Below are 13,728 nucleotides of genomic sequence, written 5' to 3'. Positions count from 1 at the left end.
TCCCCTGTACTCTGGCCATCATGTGCTAGGTTGTTAGTACCAAAAACTTGAGAGAACATTTATACGTTTACAGAGGTACCTGGTGTCCAAGACAGTTTCACCCATAAATTACTGAAACGGAGCTTGCCTCAATTCTCCCTCCTGTTCATCAAATATTAATATTTCTCATCTCATAAGGATGCCTTGTATTTGTACTGCAGGCTGTAAGTTAGTGGAAAAAAACCACCATCACCCCAAGATGCTATGCAGCGTAAGGCCTTTGAGAGAAGTTTTAAGAGCATGCGCTTTCTCTTTAAACAGCCTACCCAGCTCATCCTTTTCAAAGCAGCTGGCAAGCAAACAGCAAAGCTGGAGACAGGCCTGACTGGAGCCTAACTAGGCTTGTGCTTTGTGTGCGGTACCATTGGCCAGATACGCTCAGCGCTCTGAGCGCGTGCCGGAGCCTGCAGCCCCGGCACCACCATAGCCGGCCCTGGCGCCACCTGCGACTCCCTGCGCGGTCTGGTCCTGGGCAAGCCACCCCACCCCGCGATCGCTGCCAGCCAGCGTAAGCGCACGGCCTCGGACCCAGGCAGGCGGCACTGTCACCACTCCGCCGCCGCTGCTGGCACCTGCCCATTCCTCGAGCTGGCCGAGCGGCGCTTCCGCTGCAGGGTGAAACGGGCCGGGAAGGCAGGATTGAAACTGGCGCTGCACGCAGCCCTCTGACCTCCTCAGCACCGCTAATTCTAGCCTCGGGCACCTCGCTTCACGCGCACTTGCTCTAGTACAGCAGCACTGGTGGAATGGGACTGAAAGGAGCCCGACCTCTTCTTTCACCGGCACTGTTGCTTGGTGCCAGTCTAAACTGACTGGGGACCTCTGGTGTGATTGCTCCAAGAAGCTTAGACAAAGGTGTTAGAATTAGAAACGCCCATAACGGAGTTTAAAGCCTCTCAAGAAAGCTGTCTTTGCCATGCAGGCAGGTATTTCACTGTTAACAGGTTTGGACTAAACATACAATCCATGAAACGTTCGAGCTGAGCTGGTTTGAGTTGCTGACCATCCTGGCAGAGGAGCAGGCGCGCAGCTCCCTCCTTAGCTCTTGCCTGCTCTGTGAGAGGTTCCTTGGTGGTCTGAACTCTTCAAAGCCCTCATCTCGACTCTCGTGCTCTTCTCGCTATTCTCACACTGCAGGCTGCTTCAAGAAATGCTGTTTGCTCATTTCAGAAACCTGTATATCCACTTCTTTTTCTTAAAGAAAGAGGCGGAAATTTGTGTTTACATATGTTGCTTCCCTGTAACATTCAAGGAACAATGACCCCTTTCAACAACAATTCACGTTTAATATTCATGGCAACAGCTGTTTTAAAATACTCCCTACACTTTTGGAAATCCAAACATCTGCTGACAGGTTGAAGCTGACTAAAAGCAAAACCCTTAAGTGGTTTATAAATCAATCTTGCAGTGACTGAAGAACACATAAACAGTGCAAGAAGGAACTTGACCAACTGCAACTGCAGACTTTTTCATTTTGCTCTTAGGCTAAATAATTTTTCAGTTACCCATCTGCAACTTCTTTTTTTCAATAGTTGATTATTTTCCAGTTAGTCTGGCATACATTTGTGAACACGTTTTCTCAAACGGAGAGAAAGACACAGCCTCCTATCAAAAAGCGTCTTTTTGATGCGTTTGCCAGCTCTTGGGCCTGATGGTTTCACCGCCGAAATCTTTGCTGGCTTAATTGTTCTGGAGACTAAGGAAAGGGTGCTGCGGGAAGGGGGAAACGCACGGTCGCCAGCTGCTCGTCGCGCTCCGGGTGCGTGTGCAGCGGGGGACCGCTTCTGCTTTGCCGAGCGTTTCCTCTCCTGCCTTCACGCCGTAGCCGTGGCGAGGGAAGCAGCGAGAGCTCCGGCCGCGGCGGCGCCGTGCGGGGGCTGCGGGCAGCGGCCCCCCGGCCCGGCCCGGCCCCGAGCGCCGCTCGCCAGCAGCCGCCGCCTCCGCTCCGCTGCCGTCCCGCCCCGCGGGGGCGGCGGTGGCCGCTGCCCCCCCCCCCCCCGCTGCGCGGCCGGACGGCTGCGTCCCTTTCGCTTTCGTTTCCGCGCCGCGGGGGCCGCTGCCGCGGGGGCCGTCGGGGCTGCGCGCAGGGGCCGCGCAGGGGCCGCGCCGGCGGCATGGAGCGGCGGCCCCGGGCCGAGCCCGCGCCGGGAGCGCCGCGCCCCCGGGGCCCTGCGCGGGGGATCCTGCGCCTGGTGAGCGCGGACGGCTGCCCGCGGGGGGGCCCGGGGGGGGGGAGCCCCGCGGGGGGCCTCTGCGCGCCGCGGGGCTCGCTGCGCTGCGCTGCGCTGCGCGGCGGCGGGAGGGAAGCGCGCAGCAGGCGGGGCTGCGGCCGGGGAGCTCATCACATGAGTGGTCGGGCGGCAGTGCTGGAGGCCGCCGGGTGGTGACTGGGCGCCGCGGGAGGGGAGAGCGGCCGAGCTCGCTCCTGCTTGGCCCCGTGCTCTCCGAGCGGGGCCCTGAAACGTCGGCTCCAGTGTGTCCTCCCAGGGTGCGAAGGTTGGCTGGAGTTATGGATGCAGGTGGCTGAAGGACTGGGCGGTTTGTGAAGAGTCTGCTGGGAGCAATGGCAGTGGTGATATTCAGGGCAGGGTATTTCAGATAAAAGCATCTTATTGCTGGTCAGCGCCATATGTTACCACGAATCCCCTTGCTCAGGATGGCAGTGGTTTTGCTAGGTGAGCTTTTTGTTGGCAGCCTGCAAAGTGGAAATCCTTTCTTGTCTTGGCTAAAGATTTTTGCGATTTTCCTGGTAACACAACCGGATCGTGTGGATGCTCTGGACTGTGGGCCAGGAGAATATCCCATAGGTGCTGAGTGCTGCCCAATGTGTGCTGCTGGTATGTAAATATGGGTTCTTTGTTTGAAGTGCAATCCTGTGACTTTAAACTGTTCATTCACCATGTCCGCTTCTCAGGAAGGTGCCCTGATCCCTGCTGTGGGTCATGGGGTTGATCTGCTTTCTTTACTGTAGCTGTCTATGCCTGTTGCACCCTGATGATAATCTTGCAACTCACGTCTGTGAGCATCACCCCAGAATGTCCTCTTCAAGCCTGCATTCAAGCTTCACTTGAAATAGCACTTTCATTTTGGGTTTTAGTTTTTGTTTTAGGATTATCTTTGCAATTGCTACTGCTGTTAGGATATTTCTGAGGTCCTTGTATTTCATCTATAGTAGTTATGCATGGTTTAATGCTGGTGTCAGTCCCTAGCCATGTAAGCTTTGCTAACAGAGCCACTTTTTTTGGTTGTTTTGTTTTTTAGGACTTCGGGTTTTCAAGCATTGTACTGCAAATTCCAGCACAACGTGCATACCTTGTGTTGAGGATACATACACAGATCATCCCAATGGTCTAGAACACTGCAGGAAATGTAAACTGTGTGATAAAGGTAAGGAGAATGGTAAAGGACCAGTTGAGTCCAAATGTTTTTTTCATGCCTTTCTCAGGTATGTTCTCCCCTTCCCATTTCTCCCCCCCATTCTCCAAATCCCCATGATTTGGTTAAAGTATGAAGAGTAGAGAGGTTCCTGTCACTGTGCAGGCCTCAGAAAGTTATTTACTTGGGGATGGAAGGCAAAACTGGCATAAATTTGAAGCTGGCACTATTGGAAGTATGGTCTGTAGCCTTCTTCATAAAATTTGAAGGCTGCTTTAGATTGCAGCATGGTGTCTAAAGAGCTGTCTTGGAATATTGGGATAAGGTGGGCTCCTCCCTCCTGGGCAGCTAATCTAAAAAACCTCTGAATTGGGAGTATTTTGCTTTTGCCTTGTAAGTCACTTAGCACAGATGTAAATGTGACACAAGATGCTGTGTCTGTGTGGGTGTGAGGAATGGGGTTCCCTTTATGCATCTAAAAAGGAGTTACCTTCACTAATTCTGTTAGTTCTGGTACTTTCCACCAGCGCATCAACGTGAGGCTGAATGTACGCTTTTGTTCTTGTATCTGTTGAATTTACTTATGTTAATACTGTGGTTGTACACGTGAATTTCTTTTAGGAGCCAATCTGGTGCCAGAAGTAGTATGTACCTCTACAAAGAATACAGTATGTGGCTGTCCCCCGGGATATTTCTGCAGATATTTGGGGACTGAAGGCTGTGAATTATGCCGACGCTACACTGTCTGCTTTCCTGGCACTATGGTGAAAGAAAGGGGTAAGCCAACACAGCATCTGTAATGACCAAAAGCAAAACCTTCCTCTTGCAGAATGTATTTGGAGATTGATTGTGAGGAAGCTGGCTGTCAGTTCATCCAGAAAAAAATACTGAAAAGTCAATGAGAATGTGTGGGGCCGGCACATGCTAGGGATGATGTATACTAGTCCGCTGTACTGACTGTAACTGCCTTTCAGAGGACCAGTGCACAGCTGAAAGCTTGCAGAATCCATATAAGTCCTAGATGCTGAGGTAGCTGATGTGGCCAAGGATTCTTTTTTCCATATGCAAAGGCAGAAGTGTGTGAGCTTCTGTCTATAGTGAAGAGTCTGCAGTAATCACTTGGTTGTTTACAAAGACCATGCTGAACTGAAGCTCCTTTTGGTCACATGTGCAGGTGGAAACCCTGTTGTCTTCTCCCTCGTAGGCACAAAGACCACTGACAATGTATGTAAAGCTTGTCCCCCTGGAACCTTCTCAGCAGCCAACATGTCATACAGCTGCGCACCATGGCCCGGGTAAGCAGCTCTTGGCTTTGTGTGCCTGGGACTGTTCTCATTAACTGTTGAGTCTGCATTGTGCTTTTTTTGAAACAGCAGTTTCCTGCTTCAGTAAGGCCCTGAGTATGGAATGCTGTTCCTATGTCCCTGCCACTCTTTCTTGGGAAGAAACTTTCTTGGGAGAAGCTTAACTTCTCTCTTACTTACAGACTCACTAACATGACAGATTTAGCCTTCAGCCCCTTGTCCCAACTTATCACTGCACAGGGGAGTCTCAAAGAGCTCCTGCAGAGCTGGATTTGGACCCAGGAGGAGCAGTGCACTCCTCCAGGTACCTGGGTTTCAATAGACATGTCCCTTAGTTACAGTGGAACAGATGAGAGTTTGCTTCCGAGGAGAACCAAATTGCATTTACATGTATTAAAACGAAGAGGTAAAAGTCAGCTCCTCCTTTGATTAGCCACCAAGTCGGAGAGATTTTGTGAATGCCCCGGGATAGGGGTGTGTGATGAAAATAGTGTGAAGTTTGCTGACACATTCCAATGTGAATATTTCTTTCCTCACATCAGGCTCAAGGAGAATGGCCTGGTACAAGAAAAGGAAGGGACTCCTCCTTCGGATGCAGTTTGTTCAAATTGCCTCCCTGTTACTGCTATTGTTGGTGCTGTTGTTGGAGTTGCGCTAGTTGCTGTTGCAGCTGGCCTTATATATATCTGGCAAAGGAGGAAGAGGAAAAATTATGTGCCACGTAAGTAAGCACAGCATACGTCTAAAGGGGTAGTTTTGCAATAGTTAATATTCTGAAGAGTAGTCTTTGTTTCACTAAAAGATGTTGAGCTATAATCTTAACAGCCAATTAGAGATGATCTATAAGGAAATTGCACCATTTCTGTGTGCCACAGTTAACCGGTTGTATTGATGCCTCCCTTAGAGGCTGTGCCTGTGCGGGCTCACCACTGAACCACTTTTATGTACATCTAAGGACAAGCTAACATGATTAGAAAATGCATTAGTATAAAATTCATCTTACTGCATTTTGATGGGACTGTTACCTTTTCTTTGCAGCGGTGCAGGAATCAGGGGTGAGTAGCTCTTCTTTTTTTTGTATGTTGAAATCTGAAATAGGTTTTTGTTTAGTGTTTGCATGTGCTATGCGTTTTATGGGCTCAGTGTGTACCGGAGGAGCTTGTGGATAAGGGGAATGTCTGCGAGTTCCAGAATCCCCAAGGCAATGCAGTATAAGCTCATTTTATGTGATTCTCGTTAGGGCACTTGGGATCTAGTCCCAATGCTGTCATTATCTCATGACATTGTCTAAGAATGGATGTCCAAGGGGATTTAGGAGATGGACTCCTACTGAAAAATAGGAGTCTGTCTTATACAACTGTGTTTACTTCTCTCTCCATTCCATGATATTGTATATCCTCTAAAAGTTTCTAATAGCTATTTGCAAGATCTGAGATTTGTGCAAAAGATGGGGTCATGTTTCGTAGGAAAAACGTTGAATGGACTGTATAGTTTGCACTTCTGATCTGAGAGAGGACCAGCAATAACTCTTGGTCTTAAGGAAGGAGCAAATGAGAGCTCAAGCTGTTAGTAGTGAAAATAACAGGCATTTGCCTAATAGAAGCTGACTCTTCATACTCTCTGTTTGTCATGTTTTAAAGAGTGGACAGCAGGATCAGGCATTGATGTTATCCGTGGAGAATGGGGATCAAACAACTGTTCCTGTGCAGGAGACTGGTGCCAGTTCTGAAGAACCCAATTCCTGAATAGACATTTTTGTCTGAACTGTTGCAGTCAATGGAGATGGCAAAGAAAATTTTTCCCAAACGTTCATAGGGAAGAAGACAGCTTATTGGCTTCAAAATAAAAAGGAGGACCTACAAAGGAGCTAAGAAAATAGCCAGCTCTAATAGTATCTTCTGAAGCATCAAAGCTGAGTGATCAAGGACACAGCACTGGTCAATATTGCCAGAGGTTTTAAAGCTCCTTCCTTTTACATCCTCACTTTATGGAATAATGGCCTGTGTGGTGCTTCAGGCATTTCTTGATTAATACACCTGGAGTTTCCTTCTTTCTTTCCAGCTTGGACAGTAATTACTTGGTATGCAGGTAATTATTCCAAAATGTTTCTGTGGGAAAAGATTATATTTTTTTTGTTTTAAAGACACCGCATAACATCTACATAACACATTTCCCAAACAAATTTTGTACATATTTTACCTTTTAAAAAGTGAAGATTGGGAAAAGGAATCTAGTACTGAAAGAAACACGTAGCTTTTAATCACCCTTCATAAATGAAATGTACACACTCGCTGTCTTTTGCTAGTCACCTCTGCTCAAATCTGTGATCATGTGTTACAACAAAAAAATCTTCAGGTCTCGCATGAACATTATGTCTAGAAGTAAAGTTCTTAACAATGAAATTGCATTGTCCTTGTAAGGAACCTTCCCATTAGCTGAACAAGTGAAACCCCTGAGCTTCTTGGTTATTGGCATTCTATTAGGGAAAAGTATTATTCTTATAGAACAACATGATGGAAGTAGATTTCTGAGGAAGGTTTTGGTGAAGATAATAATGCTTTATTTATCAGCTCAGCCTGAGGTGAAGACTTTTGTATGGAAAGAGGTGTGGAAGAGATGCAGAGGGGCATGGAGAAGACAGATGATGGATGCAGTGGGAGGCCTGGAGGAAGTCCTGGGGCTGATGGTGTGAGCAGTAGAGGAAGAGCTACCGAGATGTATTATGAAAGCATCAGAGTGACAGAGTGAGAAGCTTGTGTTACACAGAGTGCAAAAGGAACTATTGGCAGAATTGCAGAGAGGCTGACATGGGAAATGTCTTTGTAGTTTCATTTTGAATGGCTCTAAGGAAGAGTAGAGGATTATAAGGGAAAAAGGAGAACAGCTTGCAGTAATGGAGAGGGTTTGCCTGTGTTTTTGCTGCATTGAAAGAATATCTCTGAGTTCATGTTCACCCATGCCATGGATCTAGAGGCCACTGCTCTTCATCCAACGAACTCGCACACCACTTTCCCATATGACTACGAGGAATGGAAGAAAATGGGAAATGGTAGTCTTTTTACTTAGGGAAAATATGTGATAGACAGCTGCTGCTTTTTTTTTTTTTTTTTTTTTAATCTTTGCTAGTTCTTTCAGCAGAATTAGTTCTGTATCTTTTCATAAAATAATGACATTTCAGAAGTGCACTCAACATTACAATTTCTAAGAATGCCTATAGGTGGCTATACAAAAGTATAACAATACTGTAAATCAAGCTGCAAGCAATAGACAGTTAAAGGTTTTAGACAATGCTTTAAAATTCCTTAAAAATTTCTGCTCAATATGTGCAGATCTGTCCAATGAAGAAATTCAAGTTCTAAGAATGAAAATGTCTTCCTGATTCTTTTTTTTTTTTAAGACTTTTTTTAAGGCCCAATAAAAGTCCTGTTTATGCAAACCTGTGCCTTGCAGTAATCATGGAAGTGCAAACTGTCCACAATTTCTTTTACTCCACGCTATTTTTACATAAAAAAGAACGCCTGTGGTATTTACAGTTCCAATGTCAAAGCTCTGAGAGTGACTAAACCCCGAAGCGATCCAGGCTCATTGATTCTTGGGTGTGTGCTGCAAGCCATATAGAAAGAACTTGACTAGCCCTGACTACACTGCGTTTTGGAGTCAGTCAACTACTTTCGGTAGCTAAATATGTGACTAGTCAGGCAGGCAGTTCTAACATACCATTCTGAATGTCAGTAGTATCTGACAAATGCATTATTAGTTTTGTATAATGATTTGCCACTTTTGTGGCAGGTCTGATATGACTTACTGGATAGGTCACAGTGAACAGTAAAGATATCCACTGGGCAAACACAGTTTTTTACCTGACCTTATTTCTCTAAATTACTTCTTTGGTAGCTGGTTTATGTTTCATAGCGTTGGATGTTTTCCACCATTTGGCTCACTGTAGAATGTGCTAACTGTTAACCACTAGTTGTTCCTCTGTAATGCGTGTGTATGAAGAGTTACTTCCATTGCTGAGTAAAAAACTTTCTTTAGCAAACTGTCAAATAAACTCAAAACCCCAAATGGAAAGAGTTCAGAAAACAGCATCAAGAAAATTTCAGGCCTGTCTGTGGCTACATGCCAACCATGGGGTAAGTACTGGCTGTTTTTCATCTTCTTATAACTTAACCTCACTATTAAAGACCTGCTTTGGCAGTGGTAGCATCCTGCTTCTTGCACCTGCACTAGTGATATGTGTGGCTTTGAACAGACTTCAAATCTTACAGCTTTGCAACTCGCAGTACTGCTTTCAGCTCATATGTAGCAGGTGTTACTCTGCACCTTGCTGGCTGACATGTAGGTTGTTTTCTTAAATGCAAATTGTGAAATTCGTTACCAGGCAGTAACATTTCTGACAGGATGCCTGGCTTTTTGGCTGGCATAGATCTTGCTCAGAATATGGTGGTATTCAGGTCTGAAATTTCATTGCTGTTCATCTTTGCGTAATCTAGATCTGTTAATTCTCACCTTGGGTTAATTAGAGTTTGTAAATCATTTTGTAAACCTCAACCGAAAGGTGCTAGACATATGTAAACCTTTTATAGGTGTTGCAAATGTGCTGGCAGGCTGCTGGACTATGGGCTGTCTGGTCGCCTTACAGTTTGTGGTTTGCTTTTTTTTTTTTTTTTTTTTTTTTTTTAGATGATCATGTTAGCATACACCAGATCTTAAGTTATTCAGCATTACTTCTTCACTGAGATGAACTTTTAATTAAATAGTTACAAAAGCAGATGAAGATCTTCAGAAGGGAGAGTAGCTAAATATTCAGTGCTGTCATTTGGAGGAGGGATTTATCTTAATGTTTAGGCAGCAATAACTCCCATAATCTCCTTACAAGGAAATATCTGTCCTCCAGCCCAGTAATTATTAGGTGGTCAGAAGTTGGAGACAAATAATAAAAGGGGGGAATTTCCTGTGCTTCCTTCTCTCCCTGGCCCCCACCAACTTACTTGCTATTCTCTTACACAGGGTTCAAGTTCAAGTCCTGAATCAGCTGGAGGTGTACAATACAGTGTCGCAGCCAGGCCCGCTTCACTGCTTGAGACACTCGCAGCCTGACTCCTCTGCCCTGCTGTCTTTCAGTAGCAGGTACTACACAGGCTCTTATGCAGCTTGGGCGTGCGTTTACAACATCTGACTGTTGCAAATGTCTTAGAATTCCTTTTGAACAGACATACATTATGCCTCTCTTCTGCAAAATTTGCCAGATCTTTATTCTTGCCTGCCGTTATTTCACAGGTACACAGAATACTTCCTGATTCCAGTACAAATATTCCTATGTGAACAGTCCCTGTCCATTCATTACCCTCTTCACTAATGATGTCTTTTTGCAATCTTCCTCACTGCCTTTTGTCTCATGACTGGAGTCCCACTTAACTTGTTCCGGGATGCTGCAGTGAACTTCTTCCACCTGCTTATTTTATGCTCCTGCTTATTTTTTGCTGTCCCTCGGCTATTGCATATGCCCTGCATGCTTGTAGCCCGCTGTAACTCCTGCATTCTATTACCTAGCTCTGCCCTCTTCCCTCACTAGAGGGAAGCTCGCTCCTCTTTGAAGTGGTAGCTAACTTTTATCCCATACAGATGGTAAGGAGGTGCGTCCTGGCTTCTTGACTCATGCAAGTCCCGGGAGTACAGATGATGGTCTTAGCAAACCCTGTGAAATCCAAAGGGGAAAGGAAAGCGAGTGCCTCGGAGCTGGTGTGGTTGTACCTGGGCATAGCTGCCGTGGATCTAGCTAAAGTGGCAACTAATAAGCTGAAGCAACAGGACTATCAGGCAAAAACAGCTGACAGGAAGGCAGGGTCCTTGGGTCTCCATTCCGCAGAAGGGCAACGGGTCCCTTTCACATTTGCTTCTCTCTATAGAGGTGAGCAGAGCTCTGGGACAAAAGCTCCTCTTGGAGTTGTTTTGGCGTGTTATTGAAGTACTCACAGGTATGACTGCTGGGCGTATAGCAGCCTTCTTCAGAACAGGGTTTCTGTGATCTTTCCCCTACCCCTTCTCTATCCACAGAACAGAGCTTATCATCAGTCCACAGTGAATTTTCTGGTCAGTTGGGTTGAAGTATGGCTATGTGGTGTCTTTTCATTAAGTTGTGATGTGACAGGTGTCATAAGCTTATTGCGTATATCCCTTGATCACCATTAGATGCCATCTTTAAAACAGCCTGGAAACATAACTCCTTCATGACTCCTGAGACTGGAGAGACAAGACTTGTAGGGAGAAGTAACCTATGATTAGATCTCTGGGACTAACACCACAGAGAACATTTCTGCTTGTATCTCCTGCTGACTTGAGAAACTAAGTTAGTCCTGCTGACCACTGGAAAGACCCTTTAAGAGATACTGCCAGACAGTTGGGCCTGGGTAGGAACTCATGATTTCTATGACTGCATTTGAGGCAAGACAATGTAGATAAGCTGGGAGCTTTGCACCGGTAACAGGAGAAGGGATGCAGCATCAGATGAGGATCAGCAAATAATCAAGCCACAAAAAGCATGTCGGGTGCCTGCCATAGCAGCAGCGTGTGTAATATCTGAAGCAAATGTGTGTGTTTGGTGTACTTGGAGTCTGAAAAACTTGCTAAATGTTTGGTGTGTCTTTTCATGTGTTTTAGAAGTTGGAACCTGATGCCACCAGGTGGCGGCATGGGAGAAGGAAATACTCTATTTCCTCTCATTCTGGAAAACCTGATATCTGTTTCTTCCTCCTAAGTGTGTAGCAAAGCTTCCCTAAGGCTTAATGGTTATCTAGGAATCTAGAATGGAGTGAGATCTGTAGCCAAACATCTCCAGGTACAGAATTTTTCCACTGGGGTAAAATACTTTCTGCAGGAGCTTGAGATTTCTGTCTAATTGCATGTATTTGTCCACCACTTCAGTTGCTTGAGGTGCTATGTTGTGGCTGAGGGTGGGGGGGTATTAGAGAGGGCTAAAATGCAGGCTGTTCCCTGAAGTGTCTGACTGAGAACAGATACAAACATATGTTAGGCATAGCTTAGCCTGGAAGTAATAGGCTGTAAATGACAAACAAAGTACTTTGTGTGTAACCCAGGCTTCCTGGCTGTCAGATTTTTTTTGGCTTGGGTAGGACACAGTATGTGGTTGGAGAACACTGTGTCTGAAAGCTCTGTGGATTATGAATATGCATCTTGTTACTTCCTGGAGTGCATAAGCTCTGTTTCAGTAGTGGGAGCTCTGGATTATTGGGTATATATTTTGAAATTATTACAGGCCTTGTTTTGGTGACAAACAGTTGCATTCTTAACTAAGACTATATACATTATTTCCTTTGCAGGTGGAGAAAAGATGGTCTTGTAAAGGACTCCCCAAGTGACTACGTTCCTTTGAAAACAACCGTGAAAAGTCATGATAAATCTATGACAGCTGAAGAAAGCATGAAACCTCAGGGAGGAGCAGTTGTTGCTTGTAGCTGAAATTGGTGTCCTGATTTAAAATGGGCAAACTAGTTGTAGCCTAAACTTTACCTGATTACAGGATAAATGATGATGAATGTCAAATAAGCATAGCAGATGGTCCCTGTACCACCAGAATTGGGACTCAAACATAGAATGCTGGTAAGGCTGTGCTCTGCCCACTCTAAAGCTTGTGTTCACAAGTTGGGAATGTACCTGCTGCCACCAGTTGTCAGATGCTAGACTGTTCATGCTGCTCATCTGGATGTTTGATTATACCATGTGATATTTAGCAAGCTGTACTGAAAAATTTTATGTGACAGACTGGAGGCTTTTGAAGCTTGGTCAAGTCAGCACCAGCATCTTGCTAGAAAGGTGTTATCTCTGCTCTGAGCTTTGAATTGGCAGTTGAGTTAAACTTATATGCGAGGGAAGCTTGCAGATGGAACAGATGTCAGACACCTAGAAACCTAATACTATGAGGTGAACTAAGCACACAGTAACAGACCCTGCTTAACAAGCCACTGTCCTCGTTTGGAAGAGCCCTCTGCATTTATCTCTTTGTAGATGTTCACTCGCTGATGGTTTAAGGTCAGTGAAACTCCACCACTCCACCACTCCACCACTGACTCTGTCCTCAACTTGAATCATTTCTCACTTATGGTAGCAGATCTCCTCTTCTTCTGTGACCTTTGTGCTATTTTGTAAATAGAACTGTGGAGCTTGTGTGTCAGCTTTCTAGCCTTTCAGCTCTTTGGATTTGCAGGGTAGACTCTTGTCATTTTAGTGTTGAATTCTGTATACCTATCTGTCTTAATACTACAATATGTAATTAACACTGTTTCAACCTACTGCTTAAAGGGAAGTGCCTGTTCAGATGTATTTGTGCCTAAATGAATCCTTGGTAAAACTGGTTTAACAAAAGCATGCCTGGTGATTTAGCATTTCTTCCCCCTCACCCTTTAATCTTTCCCCGGAGCACTCAAACAAGGCTTCTGAGACTTGTCGGTTGCTTGATAGAGGCTGAAGAGGAGATGCGTCAGGGGCTCTGCAGTTCTTAACTGGACCTTGTACTGCCTCCTTGCTTTTTCTGACTTGTGCTCTGCTGCCTGTGCTATGTAAAAACATGTGAATGATGAGCGTTCTTTTTTTACACCATACCTATAAGGCTGCCAGTCAGCCACTGCCTCAGTCTGGTGTTCAGTCTTCTCTGTCCAGAATACTGTGGTATGTCAGACTTTGGATTAGGAGAAGTTGTTGCAACTACTGAAGCAATGCTCTCCAAACTTAAGAGAGGAAAGACAGCAGCTTGTTGGACTTTGCATGTATATTCTTTATTGCTCCTCCTGAAGAGTGTGGTATGTGTAAACAGCTCCTCATGAATCACTTGAACAACAGCTTTCTAAACTAGTAAAATTATCCGCAATTGTCCTTAGCTGCTCACTTACACATGAAATGATTTTAAACTAATTGTATACAACTCCTGAGACTGGTGGATGTGGGAATAGGACAGCAGTTAGTGATGCACCCTAGTCTTTATTTGCCATTAAAT

The 13,728-nt window shown here is 45.3% G+C and overlaps 1 protein-coding gene across 5 annotated transcripts; it reads left to right on the top strand.

Moving 5' to 3' along the window:
• The first annotated feature begins 2,470 nt into the window (after positions 1–2,470).
• Positions 2,471–12,400, top strand: TNFRSF14 (TNF receptor superfamily member 14). 5 transcript variants are annotated; one of them, XR_001292774.2, is made up of 10 exons: positions 2,471–2,876; positions 3,301–3,426; positions 4,036–4,191; positions 4,619–4,709; positions 5,261–5,439; positions 5,757–5,773; positions 6,359–6,806; positions 8,754–8,851; positions 9,729–9,848; positions 12,059–12,400. XR_001292774.2 is itself a non-coding variant. In XM_013944222.2 (7 exons), exons 1-7 carry the CDS (start codon positions 2,669–2,671, stop codon positions 6,461–6,463), a joined length of 882 nt encoding a protein of 293 aa, XP_013799676.2. In that variant the 5' UTR covers positions 2,471–2,668; the 3' UTR covers positions 6,464–8,086. The 5 variants fall into 5 exon arrangements, 2 of the variants coding, with proteins under 2 accessions (XP_013799676.2, XP_067166978.1); XR_010886357.1 differs by lacking the exon at positions 8,754–8,851; XR_001292776.2 differs by lacking the exons at positions 8,754–8,851; positions 9,729–9,848.
• The last annotated feature ends 1,328 nt before the right edge of the window (positions 12,401–13,728 follow it).

Source organism: Apteryx mantelli, chromosome 26 (genome assembly GCF_036417845.1).
Source record: "Apteryx mantelli isolate bAptMan1 chromosome 26, bAptMan1.hap1, whole genome shotgun sequence".
Taxonomy (NCBI): domain Eukaryota; kingdom Metazoa; phylum Chordata; class Aves; order Apterygiformes; family Apterygidae; genus Apteryx; species Apteryx mantelli.
This window is presented reverse-complemented; position numbering and strand designations above follow the sequence as displayed.

What these genes read in the sequence shown, in the direction of transcription:
- TNFRSF14 (XM_013944222.2), top strand. Translation starts at nt 2,669, where the DNA reads ATGTTACCACGAATCCCCTTGCTCAGGATGGCAGTGGTTTTGCTAGGT. An exon ending in CTGCCCAATGTGTGCTGCTG is followed by an intron (nt 2,877 to 3,300) that starts GTATGTAAATAT and finishes TTTGTTTTTTAG; the next exon opens with GACTTCGGGTTTTCAAGCAT. An exon ending in CACTATGGTGAAAGAAAGGG is followed by an intron (nt 4,192 to 4,618) that starts GTAAGCCAACAC and finishes TCTCCCTCGTAG; the next exon opens with GCACAAAGACCACTGACAAT.